The sequence below is a fragment of the Erpetoichthys calabaricus genome, chromosome 10, assembly GCF_900747795.2.
Source record: "Erpetoichthys calabaricus chromosome 10, fErpCal1.3, whole genome shotgun sequence".
NCBI lineage: Eukaryota > Metazoa > Chordata > Cladistia > Polypteriformes > Polypteridae > Erpetoichthys > Erpetoichthys calabaricus.
The window spans coordinates 55,219,692-55,240,874 of record NC_041403.2 but is presented as its reverse complement, the minus strand read 5'-3'; the positions used below and the strand labels follow the sequence as shown (position 1 = coordinate 55,240,874).

At 34.4% G+C, this 21,183-nt stretch overlaps 1 protein-coding gene across 3 annotated transcripts in view; it reads left to right on the top strand.

Annotated features, from left to right (window-relative positions):
• Nucleotides 1-21,183, top strand: part of LOC114659055 (ERI1 exoribonuclease 3-like) — a 361,240-nt gene that overhangs the window by 116,289 nt on the left and 223,768 nt on the right. For all 3 annotated transcript variants that reach the window (XM_051933147.1, XM_028811266.2, XM_028811267.2), the window contains exon 6: nt 7,670-7,742. In XM_051933147.1, coding sequence (XP_051789107.1) covers nt 7,670-7,742 — 73 coding nt within the window. The remainder of the gene's footprint in view (nt 1-7,669; nt 7,743-21,183) is intronic.

The window sequence follows — 21,183 nt, the reverse complement described above, 5'->3', positions numbered from 1 at the left end:
TAAATGCTAAAATAGTCAGAATTGCCTTTAACCTTGAATTGAGTTGGAAAGTCTTAATGCAGATGCATGTTTTAGAATGTCTGTTTTTTTGGTTTGTGTTTAAGTATGCACTATGATGGAAAGGCACACTTTACAAGGTTGTTGCCTGATTTTCACTTAAGGTTGCTGGGATAGCCTCACAAAAGTGAAATAGATTAAATGGGCTAGAAAATGGATGATGGAATGGTTTTCACTTTTCTAAGTTTACCATGCAAAATTAATCAAGCATGCCATATTGACTTTTATCACTTTTCTAATTCTAACATTGTTTACATTTTTCAAGTAAAATTAACTTTCAGTTTTAAATAATAAAATTCTAGCCTCAATTCTTGCAGTCTTATTTTTGTTTTCATATTTTTCATTTTCTGCTCAGCATGTTGATTACTGTAAGGGACTGATGTGCTTTTTTTGAAGGTTTCAGTTTTAACGCTAAAATCAAAGTATTTACAGTGATTAGAATGGTTATCTACTGAAGATCTGTTTAATTGCATTTCTGATTTTATTTCCAATTAGAATTGGGAAAGGAGGGCAGACAAATGACTATGGTATTTAGTGCTTTAAGAGGTCATTGAGACATTTAATGCATTTTTGACATGCTATAAAGCAGTAATTCTGGATAAACTGAAAAATAGATGGTTACTACTACTACTATGGTAACATAAATACTGGAATTTCTTTAAAAAAATAACGCTTTATTCTAGATTTTCTTAATTTATTATAGTTCTGAATTAGAAGGAAAGTTTTCAGGCCCTGTATGTATGTATTTCTTTGTCTATAAAGCACGGTCTTTGTTTGTTCTGTATGTGCAGCTTTGTTTCTCAAACCATAGACTAGAACTTTGACATACTGGTACTTCTCACCGCAAGTTAGTTAACCTTTGGCCTTGCATTCCAGGCTGCCTTGAGCCATATTGCCATATTGTCTCTGAATTTATATGTTACAGTTTACAGTGTAATCTCTCACCATTAAACCACCATCATCATAAACCTGCCTGATGCTGGGGCAGCTGGAGATTGTAATGACTGGTTGTAACTCTATGGATGACTCAGTTGGGATCACTATCACTTTTAGTCTAAACACATTTTCATATTTTAAATGTACAGCAAAGTTTTATCTGGGCAAACCTGGAAAACAGAGTCCAAAATAGCTAGTAATATGAAATACTACAAATATGTCAACAGAGAAACAGCACCTCACAGGTTGTAATGGTGATGTGATAGTTAGTGTACTTGTCTTTCAAGCAAGAAATCTATGTTTGATTCCTGTCCAATAAATTTACATTTTTTCTTTAAAGTGTTTGTTTAATCTGGCATTTCCCTCACTATTGCTCTAAGCATAATGTCTCTGAAATTAATTGTTGTAATTTAGGATTTTATGGACAATTAGGGGAAAAAGGATATTGTATACAAAGAAGCTTACCATCATTAGCTGTAGTTAATGTGTTTAATGCAGCAAGTTTAAGATTAATAAAGTATGGTAGTGTATCATTTGTAATTAACTTTCCATTGTCTCACCAATGCAATTGCAGAACTGTTATATACATAATTTTATATTCTACTCCTTATGTGTCCTTGAGAATAAGTTTTTTTCAAAAAGACTTCCTTTTAGAGTCTTCAGGACAAAACTGCAGACAGTGAACTGTTTACAGGTCAAGTCAAGTTTATTGTCAAATGTACAATGAATTTTTTACTTGCATATCTCCTAAGAACAGCTGACAAAAATACGATAATAAACTAATACATACATACATACATGGTATACATAGCATTCAGCATATACAATGTGAGTGTCAAGGGCTGTGTACTGTTTGGCAGAAAGTAGGGGTAAGAAAAGTGGCTATGCAGGATGGCTGAGGTCTCAAATTTTGCTATTTACCTTTCTTAGATAAAGAGGGTTCTATGTCTGGCACAGAAGCTAGCTGGATGCCAGTTATGGTCTGTGGTGCCTTTACCACTCATTTTGCTTTATGTTCTTAAGCAAGAGAGGTGCCATCCCAGGGTATGATGCTGCCAGTGATAATGGATTCCACAGTACTCCTGTTGAAGTTTGTGAAAAATGTGTGGTTGCCCTCAGATATCTCAAGAAGTAGAAGTGCTAGTGATCCTTCTTCGCAAGTGTTGAAATGTTATTGCCAACATAATTACTGGACTCAAGCAATCCAGGGCTCTGGTGCTAGAAGAGGAGGTGGACAAAACTAACACACTGAACCAATTTTTATAGATTTTCCATGCCATTGCCACCTTCTTCTAATAACCACTGCACTACAAAGTTTTTGCTTCTTGAACACTGTTGGGTGTTTCTTATAGATTTTTGGGTACTGACCACGAATATCACATCAAAATTTACCCATCATGTACCGTTTCAGTTTTGTCATGATTTTTTCTTATATTTGTATCTAAACATTTTCACTCCCGTAAGTGACTTATCAACAACGATTTGTGCAGCCTGGGCATGTCCAGGCATGGAAACAGGCCAGGTTGGAAGCTGTTCTTTGGAAGTTGACATCCTGGGCAGGTCTGAAGCTTGACGCTGCCTCAGCATGCTATAAAGGTGGCTTGCATACACTGATCCTGCTCATTTGGTTAAGAGATAGTCAGTGTGTATGTATAGTATCAGTATAGTAAAGTATATATCTGTAGCAATATAACACTAAAGTAAGCTTGATGCTATAGACGTTTTGGTGTTGGGCGATATGTCTCGTCAATGTCATAACAGCCACGATACATTCTGCTATATCTGCGGCGAATATTCACTTGCGCCTCAGAGATGTTGGATAACTGCTCATGTGAAGAAAGCTTATCATCTGTATTTCGGCTGCAAAATTGGTGATCAAGACAAGGAATGGGCGCCTCACATTTGCTGTGGGACATGTGCTATCAGTCTAAGAGCCTGGCTCAGAGGCATTCAAAAGACGATGCTGTTTGCTGTTCCGATGATATGGCGATAACAGAAAGACCATGTGACAGACTGTTACTTCTTTTTGACTAATGTGTCTGGTTTCTCTGCCAAAAACAAGAAGTCAATTGAATAACCTAATCTGCCTTCAGCAGTGAGACCCGTGCCACATAATCTTCCATAGTCTTCCAATTCCAAAACCACCAGAGGATAGGACCTTAGACGAACCATATGAAGAAACTGCAATGCAGGGTACTGACAGTAACATTGACCAGGATTTTGAACCGTGCTTATCAGGCGATCCACATCTGATAACACAGTCCGAATTGAACGATTTGGTCAGAGATTTAGGTCTGTCAAAAGCAAAAGCCGAGCTGCTGGGTTCGAGACTGCAGGAATGGTGTTTGCTGTCAACAGGTACGAAAATTTGTGTTTTTTGAAGCCGACATCATGGTATAACCAAATTTTTTGCACAATTTCGACAGTCTCTGTTTCTGTTGTGACATTGAAGGATTGTTCTCGGCCTTGGGTTGTAATCACAACCCGGAAGAGTGGCATCTCTTCATTGATTCGTCAATGTTAAGCCTGAAAGCTGTTCTGCTACACAATGGAAGTGTTTATCCTTCAGTAGCTGTTGGCTATGCAGCACACATGAAAGAAATGTATGAGATATGGAACTGTTGCTGAAGCACGTCCAGTATAGCAGGTACAACTGGAATATCTGTGGAGATCTTAAAATCGTTGCTCTGTTACTAGGGCTGCAGCTCGGCTATACAAAGTACTGTTGTTTCATCTGTGAATGGGACAGCCGTGCCAAAGAGTCGCACTATTCTCGACAGAATTGGATACTCCGTAAAAAGTTAGTTCCAGGACAGAAAAGTGTGGCACATGAATCACTTGTCGACCCGGCAAAGATATTTTTGCCTCCTCTTCACATAAAACTGGGACTCATGAAGAATTTCGTGAAAGCACTGAACAGGGAAGGCGAAAGTTTTTGTTATTTAAGACAGATATTCCCAAGAATAACTGACACCAAGATCAAAGAGGGCATTTTTGTTGGCCCTCAGATCAGACATGTTATGAGGGACAAGCGGTTTGAAGATCTGTTAGTTGGGCTGGAAAAAATTGCCTGGAAAGCCTTCAAAGAAGTTGCTGACAATTTTCTGGGCAATTACAGAGCCCCAAACTACATTCAGCTGGTAGAAAACTTCTCAAAGCATACAAGACAATGAAGTGCAACATGTCACTCAAGATTCATTGGAATCCGTCAATGCTTGCTGACTACTGTTGGACACTGCAACATGATGCACCAGACATTGAATACAAAAGAAAATCAGGAGCAAAACACTTTTAATTCTGTTGAATTTAATAGCTTATGCGTAACATAAATGTGACTAAATACGTTATTATCAGTAAACATATAAATACCTATTTCTCAGAGTTCCTACGTAATGCAGTAAAACCAAAACTATATTTATGCATACCCAGTAGATACCTGTCACAATCCGCAAAAACTTTTCAGGAAGCAAGACTTTTCAAAAATATTGTTGTGCAGTGTAACCAGTCTCCCCACAGCATTCCTACTACATCAATAACTCCTACTACATCAACTGAAAATCCCAGTGACGAGTCCACTTCTGACATTTAGTATGGGCTGTCCATAACTGAAGGCCAAGTAAGGAGACAGCTGCGAAAGCTACACACAGGAAAAGCTGTGGGACCAGATGGAGTCATTCCTTGAGTTCTTTAGCCAGTGGTGACCAACTTTGTGGTATCCTCTGTCACCTGTTCAGTCTTGTCCCACAGGCTCCAAATAGATGCCGCTGCTATACAAAACCTCCTGCACTGAAGAGGGAGGCGCTTCTTCACCTAACGAGTACAGACAAGTGGCACTTATGCCTCACATCATGAAGATCTTAGTAACACTGCTCCTTGACTGTATGTCCTGTTGTGGTAGAAGACCTGGACCCACTGCCTATCAGGCAAAGATTGAATTGGAGGATGCAGTTATCTATCCACATGGCTTATTCTCACTTGGATAAAGCTGCCATCAGTCGGAGGATTATATTTTCACTTGTAAGGGGTAAGCTCAAAGATAGGGAGGTGGATGAACCTATGGTGTCCTGCATAATAGATTATCTGTTGGGCAGACTGCAGTTTGTGAGACTCAAGGACTCAAAGTGTTTTTGATATGGAAATGAGCAATACTACACCACAAGGAACAGTGCTGTCTCATTTTCTCTTCACTCTGCACAGCTCAAACTATAAATATAACACCAGGTTATGTCATTTGCTTAAATTCTCAGATGATTTTTGCACTTATGGGGTGTATCGATAAGGGGGATGAGACAGTGTATAAGAGTCAGGAGGAGAGCTTTGTATGTTGGTGCTGAAAGAATTGTCTGCAACTTAACATTGGCAAAATCAAGGAACTGGTTATTGACTTTCATCACACTCTTGGTTTCATTCATGCCTGGTCACTATTTTTGGGAGTGGATGTAGAGGTAGTACACTCCTACAAGTACTTGGGGGTCCACATTGGACTGGTCTTGTAACACAGAGAAGCTATATAGAAAAGGGGCAGAGCATGCTCTTTTTTTAGGAGACTGCATTCCTTTAATGTGGGCACTAACATACTTCACATCTACAACTTTGTGATGGCCTGTGCGATTTTCTATACTGTGGTGTACTGGGCTGGCATCATCACTTAAAGAGAGGTCCAATGCATCACCAAGGTAATTAAAAGGGCAAGCTCAGTTATGGGAAATACTTTTGGCCTCTTAGAGGTAGTAGCAAAGGAGAGAAGTGCGATTATGAACAATGCTGCACATCTTCTTCATGACACATTATCATTGAGTATTTTCACCCAACGAATTATTCAACAGTAGCATGTCGAGAATTATTACTGAGGCTTCTTTATACCAGCTGCAATACCCTTGCATAATGCCTCACTGTGACTTTCAAGATTTTCTTCCTTTTTGTCATTCTGTTGTGTATTCAGACCATATTGTGTGTGTTTATTTATTTATGTACTTATTTATGTATTTATTTAAAGAGCTTCTGTAAAAAGAGGTAGGTGGGAGGTAAGGGAAATTGGGTAAAGTTTCTAATTTGGAGGTGGTGAAAGAAATGTGTTGCTGGAAAGGTAAATTTGGAGTGTAATTGTTTGTAGGATGTGAAGACGTTGTCTATGTACAGATCTCTAAATGATTTAATCCCCTGCATACGTTTGAGAGGGTGGAATAAGGTGGTGATTGTGCAGAGGTCCCACAGATAAAAGCTTCTTTGTCTTGAAGTACTTCCTACATTGGATCCATATTCTGAGTGAATGAAGCACAACTGAGTTGTTAGTACATCGGCAATGACTTGTATTTATTGGGGAACAAAGCAAGGAATATAAAGAACTATTGCAGGATTTTATTTCTATTGCGGTCCAAGCCGGTGTATTTTCATCTATTTGTGTCAATGTCCATGTTTTTTTAGCTGATGTTTCATTTTAACCTGAAGTAAACTGAATCTTGCCTAACTTGGTTTTAAGGTTATAGTGATCAAACTGCTTTTTTAAATTTGCGCATAGAAAAACATGTTATATAGTGCTTCCCCTAGTGACACACAGAAGCCTTTAAAGAATCAGATTTGCACCTGTGCCACAATAATAGTTACTGGGCTTTACCCTATGAGATCTTATTTTCCTTCTAACTTGGTATTTATCAATGGACATTTAAGTCACACATATACTGTATTAAGTGTCAGTACATTTATAGGTATGTTCCTTATCCTCTTAGCCAGGAATATTGGGTTTTTACTAATAATTGCAATTTAGATGTATAAAAGTATATTTTTATATGTTTGTAAAGGTGTTAGTGATCAATTCAAACCGTGCACTATTTATAATAAAAGAAAAATTATGAAAAAATTTTTTATTCAGCAACACGATAATAAAATAGATTTCATCTTTCCCTGTGCCTCACAAAATTGTTTTCTCTTAAAAATAAAAAAGCAATCTGTACATATTATGTTAAATAATGCTACAGTCCAAAGTAAATAATTTCCATAGGGCACAATATGTAGTGAAATATAGTAAGCGTAATTAATTTTAAAGTTGAATCTGAAGAGTTTTTTTTTTTTTTGGTCCTTATTAACTTACAGTAGAGAGAATAACAGCTTGGGTACACCAAATATGACTGTTAGTAAAGAGAAAACATAAAATGCTCATTCATAAATATACTTTTGTTCTGTAATTAAAAGTGAATGATTAAGTACTCAACATAAGGCAAAGTGCACAATGCTCATTCACATAAAAAAATTCCTTTAGTCTGAATGTTAGTAATCTTTTTGCGCTTCCCTTACTTTCAGCTAGTGCTTTTAGTAATTTCATAGACTCATCTCTTTGAAGCCACTGTTAATTAACCCGTACATGAATCTCTTCTCCACTGTATATAGGTTGGGTAGGTTACGGTCATAGCACAGGTTGATAACGCTTTATTATGTTTTTGTGGCTACCTAAGGGAAAAAAATGCATGAAGGTTAAAGGGTTAAAAGAGCAGCAACCAGATCTTAGGTTAAGTCTTTTGCTGTTTTGCAGGCAGAGGTGGAATTGAGTGTAAGGCCCTAATCTCTTAACCGCACAGTCTATGTCACTGCTGCTGCTCTGAAAGCAGCTTAATAAAACTCAGGGTTTTGTATTGTCGACTGGTGGTAATAGAATCAACCTGCTTTATTTCTCTTCTCTTAGGCTGCCAGGACAATGCCAGCACTTAGGACTGTGTGTTCCTGATTACTTCAAGCAGTGGATTAATCTCAAAAAGGTACTTTTGTTAGCAACAACAAAAAGAGGAGCAGTGTTTTTCAAGATGCCTTAATAGCTCTGCCCTATTTGCATTGAAATTACTTATTATTTTCTTTCTCTCTGTCCTCATAGCAAGACCCATACCCCCCACCCTTGCTGTAAATCTCTTTTTATCAAGCTTTGCTTTCTTGTGCTATGGCAAGATAGAATACATTGCCATGAATGATGGGATACATGTCAGTTTCTTATCTGGGAAAAAAGCAGAAACAAACAGGTGCAATGGCCACACATTCATACTGCTTTTGGCATCATTTTGGTCACATTGAACCAGTGTTGCTGTAGTAGGGTAAATGATAAGATATATGTGTTATGTACTCTATGGCACAGAAAGCACTAAGTAGATATATTTTCACATGGATCAATCCTCTTTTGAACGTTGTGCTTTATCTTAGTATTTTCTGATTTGTTAAATGCTGTCAGTGCTATAAATCTATGTTGTAAAAGGGTAGCTTAAAAATGAACCCCATGCTAATTGCACTTATTTGTATGTAATAACAAGATGCTATTTGTTAGTTGATACTTTTGATTTCATTGCTCCCTTTTTATTATTTATCTCTGTCTTGCCTCTTTACAGTCTATCCCATCTTGAAACCTCACCTACATCCAACCTTTTTTTATATCCTCGTCACCGTTTTTTTTTTTTTTTTTTTTTTTTTTTTTTGATGTCTCTGAATTTTTCACTCATTCCTTACTGACTGAATGACCACCAGATGTGCACCTGTCCCTCTGCTTACATCTTATTATGTTTAAGTTTGGCAACTAATGCAGTCTGGTTTTGGTTCCTTTTTTCACCGTCAACCCTGCAGATGCTACCACTGGACTGTAGTAATCACTGCTGAATGTACATTAACCATGGAAAACACACTGAGTCTATCAATAATATCATTACATAGCTGTCTACCATATCCCAACAGATTTATAATAATGAAAATGGTAGTGTTTTATAGGAATTCCTTCTCAAATCATGAAGTTGACTCATTAAAATATCAATTTCTTCAAAATTACCCTTGGATTCATACTTGGTAGTGCTATAAACTTGGAATGTCACATTTCAGCTGCAGTCAAAAATGGTATCACTTATGACACATTTCCAAAGTCCGACTTTGCCATTTCTCTGTGTGCTGTCGCACTATGTTCCCTCCTAGTTAAATTGTTTGAGAGCTTGTGTCCAATATGCAGGGGGATGGTAAAAAAAAAAAAAAAACACTTTTCCTTAACCGACTCAGTTGTCTATTATAATAAGTCATCAGCAAAATCAGGTAAAAAGCTGTGAATCCCAATACCTTAAACTTCCTGTCATCTTCTTACATTAACTTTGTCACAATCTTAAAGCTCCATTACATAACTTGCATTTAGCACTGTTTTGTGTTTGTACCACCTGCTCTTTGGAACTTTCCATAGGCGTTCAATTTTTTCTTGAAAGAACACCTTTTTTTCTTACATTCTAAACAGGTGTTATCTGTCTTTGTTTTATTTTCTAAACTATTCTACTATTCCTACTATACTGATATTTACTTTTCTTTACTGGATGTTGTGTTAGATTGTATTGTAACAACACCTGTTTAGTGTTGTTTCAGGTTTACTTTTCCTGTGTTTTCCTTGTGCTTTTATTGTGCATCTGAGTTACCTTTTATTAAACTTTGTTATTTTGTTCATAAGAGCAACGTAAAATGGTATTCTCTTTTAAAGGCAAAAAAATAGAATCAAGATGTATTATTTCATTCGATCAAATATTCATTTATTAATAAGACGGTCATTATACTTTCTGTATGTACATATGGGCACTGCAGTACTGGATTGTGAGAGACGTGTTGCCTATTTAATATTGTATGTCAGAGGTCCAAGGTTACCGTCAACTTGACAACTTGAGTGTTAGGGTGTTTAAGATTTCAGGGCTATTCCAACTGACAGTTTAAAATTGTGGAAGGAACAAGTTATGCTCTGTTGTTTTGGCTGTTAACTTTGGAAGTATTTGGTGATTGCTAATATAGAGAAACCGTATATATATCGTATACATGAAAAAAAATGTGGTTTTGAAAATAGGAGATATATAAAACAAAAGTAGCATCTTGTTCTGAAAATTAAATCCTTATGTATCTGTAGATATTACCTGAAATCACTTTAGTGTGTTACTTACCATGCAATATTTGGTTTTCCTATAAATTTAATGTAAATATTCTCAAGTTTCAAAGTGGTCAAACAAAATACAGTGGTGTGGTTTGCATGAATAATGTGCACATCTTGCATTAAAACATATTCATTAAATATATTGGCAGATTAATTTTGTGCAAAATTATTATTTTTTAAAACATTATTAGTTATTATTTTGGTATTATTATTTTGTATTACAGTGTGATTATTACAGTGTGATTACTGATTTATTTATACAGTCTTTATTTTTGTTTGATTTACTTGACTAATAATATAACTGTACCAGGAAATGAATGTATTTTTTGTTTATTTTCTTTGTGCCATCATATCTTAATTTAAACTGAATACAATTGTCTGTTTACTGTACCTTATGCAACCAACAAAACAAAGGTATTTTTGCAGATTGGGTACTACCATACTAATCCAATATTACTTATATTCTTTTTACTTATATTCTTAAAATCAATGATACTGAAGTCCTGTTGAATTCTTTTAATTTTCCATTGTTGAGTGGTGCAGTCTAATTATGATCATGTTTAGATAAGCAGTTATGCAAATAATGTTTTAAGTATTGGCAATGCATATTCATTTCTAAATTTAATGTAATTCAGTGTTATATGTTGTATATGTTCCGCCTTCTTAATTTATTTTAATAGCATGTTTTTGCACTGATCATTTGTTTGAATTTAAATCACCCCTTAACTTATGCTTTCAGGTTTCTGTAGTGTGTATTGTGCTGCATCACAGTACATCAGTATTTTGTAAGCCAATTAATATTTTTTAGTATTTTGAATGTATGTCTTATGTCCTTTTTTTTTAGATATAAAATCTGAAATTAATCATCATTGGTCAGTAATTATTATCAATATTTTAAATATTTGTAAAAGATCTACATTAAGTCTGTAAGTTGATTTGCATTCAAATCAATAATATATGGATATTGTTTGCATATATTTAGTTTTCTTTAAATAATATTTTAAATGTCATTTGAATTCAGTCTGAAATGAAAGTAACAAGGTTCTTTGTGTGTAAAGACACAGCATTAGGTCTGATGTCTAATAACATGTTAGACAACAATTTCACATGTGATGATTTCATGGCTCTGACATTGTAAAATGTTACCCCATTAAATAAATGCACAAAACAGTTTCAGTGAATGGAAAAGGCTTTAATTTGAACTGTGATGATTTCATGGCTGTATTATTGTAAAAATGTTACCTTGTTAAATAATGGCAGAAAACAGAAGATATATATAGAATAATATATATATAATATATATAATTCTTAGGTTTTCTTTTGTTTAGTGTAAGAAGCAATGGACACAAGACATTAAGTAATTCTGGACAGAATGCCAGTCCATACCAGAGCATATTATTACTCCAAACACATTTGCAGTTATCTATTAAGCTAACATCCATGTCTTGGGACTATTTGAAGAAATTGGAGTCCTGGGACGAATTCCACTTTATCAGTTCTCCTACAGGGAATCTTGAACAGAAATGGAACGAGTTTGTAAGTGTAAATAGTTATCTCTTCGTTCCTCACCCCCAATATGCCACCATTACAATGTGTCAGAAATATAAATATAATTCCTATCTGCTATATCACATGTGTGATTTTTACAACCTGTGCATTTTAACTTGATGACCACATCATTTGTTGTCTGTCTATTAATAAAAACTAAATTGTTTCCAATAACCTTCTTACTAGAGAATAGCTTTTTTTTTTTATTAATTTTTATTGTAATCATTCCATACAAATAGATCAATTTATAACCAAACAAAATTGAAGACAAATCAAACCCCACCCCTGAGAAGGAGTAGAGAATAGCTTTTTAAGCTGTTTTTGCTTTAGTGTGTTTATTCAAAAATATACTGTGCCATTCAAAATCATGTATATATTTCTATTTTCCTTTCAAGTGTATTTCAGGTACTCTTTTTTCTATTTCCCTTACTTCTTGGAAAAAGCTGTTCCATCCTTTTATCAAAGCTGCTTAATCCCATTCTAGATCACTGGAGTGTCAGAGCCATTCCTAGTAGCATCAGGTTCTATGCAGGAATGTAATTCATCTCAAAGCACACTCCACACTCAAACACGCACTCATTCGGGGCAAAGTGTTTGTAAATCTTACCTTTATATCAAAAGTTAATGTGAAGACGATGACTCAAAATTTGCGATCAATTTAAAAGATCTCTTAGTGTTTAGATGTTCTTGTAAAGTGTACTTCTACACGCTGAACTTTTTTATAAAGATTCATGATTATATTTCATGTTATAGTTTTAAGTCAACTGTTAAAAGCTTGTAGTAGCAACAGGTGCAACAGATGAATGTGTAATATGCATATGAAAAAAGATCAAGTGAAAGAAAGAATCTGTCAATGTAATGAATATCAACAGATGTGTATCCCTGTAGATTAAAAGCAGGAACATACCTGTAGTACTCTATATACTTTAATATGAATCCAGGGGTACAATGTTGGTACATTGGGTTTTGGTATATCTATCTATCTATCTATCTATCTATCTATCTATCTATCTATCTATCTATCTATCTATCTATCTATCTGTCTGTCTGTCTGTCTGTCTGTCTGTCTGTCTGTCTGTCTGTCTGTCTGTCTGTCTGTCTGTCTGTCTGTCTGTCATTGTTAAAACGTTTCTGTTGTATTTCTTAAATCTTTAAAAAAAAATTAACCTTTTTCTGTTAAATTGAGATGCCCACAGTAGAGCCGTAACATCTGAACCTTACTGCCTGCCTTCTTTTTTGCCTGCTGTGTTAACATGTGTTGCCTTTGGGGTAATCAGTGGAAAAAAAAATATATTACGTCCTTTTACAATTACCAGCTTTTGGAATATTAAAATGTCTCGCTGCATCGCCAGGGTTATTTTGATTGGTATTTTAACCTTTGACTACCCTATAAAGCAGGCGGCTCTCTGAGCCAATATTAGAGGGCTGAAATTTAATTCCGAAATGATTCCAGATAATAAGGGAGATGGATAATGTATGCATGAAGGATATTATGTTTGGGCTAAATGCAGTTGGGGCCAGGGCTTTGGAGTTGAATAATCACAGCGAGTGAGTTATAATCTGTGGGATAGAAATACCTTACTGTCAGAGTCAGGAGAAGAACTCTTAAATCAAGCCAGAATAAAAAGGGGAAGGAGGGAATTGAGAGCATAGAGGGCCAAAGGCGCCAAGTGATATTCTTTAACGAACTTTCATTAGTTACTCATGTCCTTTTGTTCTCCAGTCTACCTTGTCCTGCTTTTCCAGTTTTCAGAAAAAAAGACTGGTTACATGCAATGTGTCTTGAAAGATTCATACAAATTATGTTGTTGATGTTGTTCTTATTTTTTAAAAATTTAACCTTAAAACAGGTAATATGGCACAAGTATCTCTAAATAACAAATTCCTACACTATTTAATATTTAGGTGTTTTTCTATATGGAAAAAAGGAAGTCACAGCATATGTCTCTTATTGCACATACATTGTCATTACTCATTTGAAGCAGACTTTTTCCTGCATATATATATGGTTGTGCTTAAGAGCATTTACCTAATATAAACTAATCTAATCTTGCTTAGGTTTGTAGAGGATCAGGGCCTATTTTGGCAGTATTGGACTCAAGACTAGGATGAGCCCTGTATGTTAATCACAGGGCCTACTCACACACACCCAGACTCACACTAAGCTAATTTAGAATTGCTAGTTATCTTAACATAAATATCTTTGGAATTAAACAGCCAGTGTTCATTTGACATGATTCCATTATAAGATTATAAAACAGTATCAGATATACAACTCCTCAGTTCAATAAATCAGAATGGTCTTAATAAAAATATAAATGGTGCATCACCAAAAGATACCACAGTGTTTAAATGATAACAGGAAATGTCAAATGGGTTTTTCAAATATAACATAATTACAATGTAATCCAAAAAGTAGGGTACATGGGAACAGTATGGGATAAACTTTTAGCACATGTACAGACAGTGGTCCAAAATGATATTTTTGTTAAGGTAATCAATAAATGCATCAAACATTTCTCTCTATTATAAAAAAAAATCCTGCAGAGAAACAGTAGGGCATCGAGACATGATCTTCACGTTAAGATCACGGAAGACACTTAAAAGACCCGCGAGACTAAAGAGATTGGCCATGGAGCGTCTCGCGGGGACCTTAAACATGAAACTTTGTGTCAAGAGATTGACCCAGGACTGTCTCGCGATGACGTAGAACATGAGATTCTTGCAAGACACGCCCTACTTACAACCAAATAAGACCATGGTCATCAAAACCATGTTTTGGCTTTGGTCACACACAAATGCAGGGCTTTGAGCGCATATAAAGCGTATAAGGACAATATGTTATAGATGAAACGTAGACGACTAAATGAAGAAGAAAGCAGCGCGGAGAAAAGAGACTCAAAAGCATTGGAGAGACAAAAAAGAAAAAGAATAATCTAGGTGCAAATTCAGAAAATAAGGAAAGTAATTATCAGCCCGGAACAAGTGGAATTGAAAAAAAGCACGTCCAATCCGGACGTTGGCACTATACATATGCAGAGCAGGTTAGAGATTATGAAAGCAATGGAATTCGAAAGGCTCAAAAAAAAAAAAAATGTTGGCGCGATACACATGTGGAGACGTTAAAGAATATGAAAGTAGGAAAATTAGAAAGTATAAAAAAAAGAAAGTAAAGATTGCAGTAGCGCAAACAAACAGAAATTATTACTCGAAAAAGGTAAAATAATCACCACGGACCAGGTGTCATTGAAACAAAAGCAGTATAAAGTGAGGTCTGAAATTAAAGACAGAGTAGAAAACAAAGTAAAACGTCATAAAGAGGTTAAAAAAAGGGGGCCAAACACATGCAGAGCAAGTTAGAGATAATGACTACTGGAATACAAAAGCCTCAAAAAAAACGTAGGCGCGAAACACATACAGAGCAAGATGTAGAATATGAAAGCAGAAAAAAACGACAGTGTCAAAACAAAGAAAGTAAACATTGCATTAGTGCAAAGAAAGAAATTATTACTCGGAGAAATAGCTAAAAGGCGAATAGAGATCGAATATATGGACACAGGTGATATGTCAGAAGTATGTAAATATTGTAAGGCTTTGAAGTTTAAGTCAAGAGAATTTCAAAAACGTGTTTTACCTCACATGCATTTATTGGTTTCTTTGCAAAAAAAAAATTATTAACTGCTGATGATGTGGATCGTTTTGTCTGTGCTGAAATTCCAAACAGAGAAACCTATCCTGAATTATGGTACAAAGTCATTAAACACATCTCACGGACCTCATTAAAAAGATTCAGCACATTGGGACTCGAAAGATTCCAAATATTGTTTTTACAGAAGTTCAGAAATAAAAGTGAAACGAATGAAATAGCAACAATTCAAAGAAAAAAAAAATCTTAAAAGTGTATATCCAGAAAAACAAAAATGGCGGTTGGCAAGCGAAGTGAGCAGGGGTAGAAGCCCCCTAGTATATTTAAAATAAATCTATATTGACTGTCTTCTGCAAGAAATTCTGTGTTTAAGAGATTGGAAAAGTAGGATAATAAAAAAAGCCAAAGCCAGTTACAGTATTAGATGAACTGTTTTATTTTTGTTAGTATTTATAACAGTTATCAGTTCCTTAGAAAGACTGGCATCCATGCCAGGACTAATCTTTGTCTAATACCCAGAGGTGCCAGGATGGGCTACGGATACTAGAATTCATATAATAAAAATGGTTGGTTTAGTAAAGATTTTGATGTTTGTTATTGATTCTCACAATTTATTTTTCTAAAGATTTAAGGTCAGTCTTGAAACAGACAATATTATAAATCTTTCACTTGCATCATGGACTAAATACTCACTGTGTTATGAAAGATAAGCTATTTTAAATTATTGATGAATTCTCCTAAGAAAACCAGTCATGAGTAATGATAATATTATTTTCCTTTTTTAGAAATTACCTTTATATCATGCTTCATTATTTTGTTCAAATAATATATCCTCTATCTCTTGACAGCAGTCACATTCTAATAAATTACTTTCTATTTTAAAGTCTTAATAATCCTTGATTTTCACACAAGTCATACTATATAGCCTGTTGTTCCTGTAAGAGCCCATTTTGAAGTTTAGTTAGACATCTTGCCTTACACACATCATGTGGAGAGATAACATTTTTATCTGAAAAATCACCTACATCTTTAACAGGTAAAGATGCAGAAATTTTTCAAGAACAAAAGTTCAATCCAAAGACTGTTGATGAAATAACTATTTCTTGATTAGGGTAACATGATATCAGAAATTAATAAATCTGATGATGTATTTCTCTTATACATTTTTCACGTCATAGAAAAAGGTGCATCTTTATCTTTTGGAATGCACTTTTGTTTTGTTCATTGCCTTTGATATAATATTTGATCCTTATTATAATTTAAAATATGTGAATTCTGAGTATTTGTTTTTAATGTAAATTTTAGTATGAGAGTCTGGATGAACTAAACAGCTCACATTGCACTTCATTTCTTTTTGAAGTCTGGAGTGTGTTTGGGTGTTTGTGTGTGTGTGTGTGTGTATATATATATATATATATATATATATATATATATATATATATATATATATATATATATAATGTATGCATGTATAGAAATACTAGTCATGGCTTCTCCCACTTAAATTTCTGCAGTCATATCTCTATGTATCTCTCAGTTTGCCCATTCTGTTCCTCCCTCTCTCTCTTCTTTTGTTCTCCCCTTGCCTATTTATCACTGTGTGAAGGTTGAAAGAGATATTATTAATCCTGGCGAATGAAGGCAGGGTTAGTGGTATGGATCGCATTGTGAGAGGTGTAATGATAGGAGGCCTCGCTTGGCCGGTGGCCTGCGCCGCCTTGATGAATGGGGAGCAGGGCGAAGTGACTGGCGCTAGCTGGCAGGCTGCTGGGGCGTGCATTCCCCTACCTGATGCCGTTCTCAGATCTTCTCACTGTAGGTGATTTGGTCTTAAAACCAAGGGGAAAGCGAGCATTAGAAGACCTTTAAACCCCCCTGAGAATAGTGTTTGTTGAGATTGTTGATTTTTTTCAAATTTACTACATGTAGCTCTCTTTTTTCCTCTTTAAGTTTATAATATTTATAGAATGCACTAATTTCTTTATTCCAAAACTTTTAAACTTATCAAAAAAGGAAGGAGAAGGAAATTAAGTTGTGTTACCATATAATTAATCAAAAAAATCTGAAGTAATTTTTATCTAAAATAAATGTAAGTATAGTGTATATTCTTTTGCCTGTCACTATATGTCTTATAGATAACTTTCTATCAGTAACTTTAATCTAGATTTTAAGTATGGGATGAATGGTATATTTTTGTTTGTTCTTTTATATTTATTCAACTTTCCAGCCTTGTCAGCCTTTTCACTTGTTTTTATTCATGTCACATTTTCACCTTTCTTTCTGTGATCGTAGTTATTTTACCCTGGATAGTGTATTTGTTGAAAAAAAACTTATAAAAGAATGATTCTCAGCAAAAATGCTTTATAACAAGAAAAAAAAAAATACACTTTCTTCACAACCTTGCTTAATTTTCAATGTAACATTAATGAATTATGAGTTACTTCCATAATGCAAGAATACTGAGTTTTCTTATCAGCTCATCACCACAATCACGATACACTATATACTATATGATAAAAATTTTATGTGGCACGTGGTACTGTTGTCTTATGCTTTTAACTTTACCCACTTAAAAATCTCTGCAGACAAATACTATACTGAAGAATAAGGGGACAAATATGGTTTTACTATTTTGGGTAAACGTTGGAATGATTTTACATTAAACTTTGCATATATCTTTTTTAACATTCAGTAGAATCCAAGTCACCTTGATAATATATGTGTCAGCTTTTGGAATGAATATCTTTAAGAGAACTTGCACATAATTTATACTGTATCCTTTTAATTTAATGCAGTCAAAGGACCTGGTATTATATCAGAGAACATGGTCTGTTACTTATGAAATAGATGCACCATATAAAAACAATTTAGATAACATTACACACTAAACAAACTGCATTGTATACATATTGACATGCATTTAAATATAAATTATACAAAAATAAAAAGGCATAGCTGTTTGTTCCTCAAAGTTGCATACCTCTCATGTAAGCACTTTAAAAGTAATAATAAAATACACGATTCCTTCATTTTAATTATATTCTTTTTATGTACTGATTTTCTTTTTCTTAAGTTTTTATAAACAGTAAAGATGTGCACAGGAACTGTATCTTATGATTATAAAGTTATATTTCAGAGTAGCTCTAGTGATAAGACATTTATTTGCAATGACATTTTTTATTGTGCCATTAATCAGTCATTCAATCTATTTATCTGCCTATGTGTGGAATCCATCTTGGCTTAAAGCACCTTGTTGAAGTTCATACTGACACAATACTCTTTTCACCAACCAGTTTTCTTGTGAACATTACAAATCTGATCAGATTGCTGAGCCTGTAACAGTAAATCACCAATATTAGCAGCAATGAAGACTGTAATTGTGTGAGTCATGTCTAAATTTTTTTCTTTCAAAAAGTGTAATTTTCATGTGATTTAAAGGCCTGTCTGTTTTATTGGTATTTTGTTGTGCTGCACCAACCATGAATGAAATGTGCCATGCTGCCAAGTCCCTAAGAGGTGAATTTTAAGCGTTTTATAGGAAAGCAATTGTTATTTTTGTTGTTTATTTGTGACAAGCTAAGACAAAATATACATTTTTACTTAGAAGTGCATCATGCATAAAAAATAACACATTTAAGTATTGTGATTTTTACAATTGGTTTCCTCCCACATTTCAAAAGACAAGCTTTTCACAGCTCAAAAATGAACTTATGTGGCTATGCATCTGACTGTGCACTGCAGTTGACTTCCATCTTGTTTATCATATTAAATATTATAATTGTTTCATAATTATTGTGCTATATTTATGATTATAATGTAAAAATATATTTATTTGCATATGTAATGATTTCTAATTAATTTATTGACTATCATCCTGCAAAAACACTGATTTACAAGTAATAATTTAATTTGAATAGTAAAATTTGACTATATTTACTAGTATTGTAAGGTTTATTTGACTTTGTTGTACTGACTTTGAAATTTTGAATTATGAGTACATTGTCATTAATTTTTTCTGGATACCTGGACAAACTTGATTTATTAAACAAATGGCATCAGAAAAACTTGTTCTATCATTTATATCAACAGCAATACGCCTACATAATTCCTCACTGTGACTGCCAAGTCAGAAGTTTTCTTTCTTTTGAAGTTTTCTTGCTTTATAGTAATTTCAGTATGTGTTCAGTTCAGAGTGTGTGTGTATTTATTTACTTACTTATTTATCTACCTGTTAATGTATTTATTTATTTAAAGAGCTTCTGTAAAAAGCCAAATTTCCCTCTGGGAACAAATACATTATCTATCTATCTATCTATCTATCTATCTATCTATCTATCTATCTATCTATCTATCTATCTATCTATCTATCTATCTATCTATCTATCTATCTGTCTGTCTGTCTGTCTGTCTGTCTGTCTGTCTGTCTGTCTGTCTGTCTGTCTGTCTGTCTGTCTAGGAATTCCTAATTACAGTGTACTATTTTTCTACATAGTATAAGTATGTTGTACTACATGTACTTGTTATAATGTACTTGCTCTGTACCCAGAGATAACATCATGGGTAAATGCACAAGAGATTGTGGAAGAATGCATATGCCCTCATTCCATTTCAATAACAACTGAATTATCAAACTTATGTAAAAAGGGTACGGATTCATATGAAGTATGCACACATATTTAAAGATGTCTAGACTTAAGTTTATTCTCTACTTTTTATTCAATCAGATTGGATGTTTCATTTGTATCTGATCAAATTTATAGAAGAGTATATTTAACAATTGCAAAAATTATTGCACGTTCTGTTTTTACCAATAGTAAAATATCAATCATTTGGAGAATAGTGTGTTAGAAATTGTGTTTAAAATTAAATGCCAGTGGTGTTATTTACACTGATATTAGGTGCTTATATTCAAAAGATTTCTAAAATCTGCTCTTTACAATCTAGAAGTCATGTAAAATTTATGTGGTGTTTTAATGTGCTAGGTATAGAAAAACTGTTTCATTCATTTATTCATGTTTCTGTACCAGGCATAATTGGCTTTTGTGATACTACACTGTTAGTTTCTTCAATCTGTTCTGTTGACAGTATACTGACCATACTAAAAATGATACAACAGTTAATTAAAACGCTAATGTAAGTATTATAACTAAAACCAGAAAGGGTGACTGTTTGTGGACTGTTTAACTACACTTTTTAAATCCCTGAATTGCGTTCTAGTTAGATTTAGGACCCAATTTAAAGTTTTACTTTTGGAATGTAAAGTTGTGAATGGCTGTGGTGGGTTGGCACCCTGCCTGGGATTGGTTCCTGCCTTGTGCCCTGTGTTGGCTGGGATTGGCTCCAGCAGACCCCCGTGACCCTGTGTTCGGATTCAGCGGGTTGGAAAATGGATGGATGGATGGATGGATGAAGTTGTGAATGGCCCCATCTTATGTTGATTGATGCTTATACTCCAAAAGATTCACTGAGTTCACAAGATCTACTGTAGGAGACAGAGTCTTTAGCTGGTAGGTCATTCGAACGTCTACAATGATCTAACAACTGTATAACAAATTCCCCTTCAATCTTTGATTTAAATAAAGATAAAAGTCCTATTTTTAAACATTGTACTACTGATTGTTACTGTATAATGTTGAGATTGCATTTTTAATATTTTTTTTAATAATTACTTCATTTAATTTATTTTTATTTGTGCAAAGTCTTCCAAAACTCTTCTCTGTGTCTGGTGGTACTACTTGGCAGTGCTATGGCTTAAATCAAAATAGCCCACTTGACTTTTGAACAACTGGGATTTATGTACATTACCACTATTATGATTGCAAAGCAACATTTTATAAAAACATCTATAGATACAGTATAAATGTGTTTTGTGTGTTTTTCTGTGTTCAATGGTGTAATAGTTAGTGCTACTTGCTCACTGATCCACAATCCCAGCTAAGGCCCTGTTTGTGTTGCATTTGTATATTGTTCCTCTGTCGACATGAGCTCTTCCCTATGTATTCAGACTTTTTGCACATTCAAAAATATTTAGCTAGCAGGTATTGGTGATTCTAAACTGGCTCTTGATGAGTGAATATTA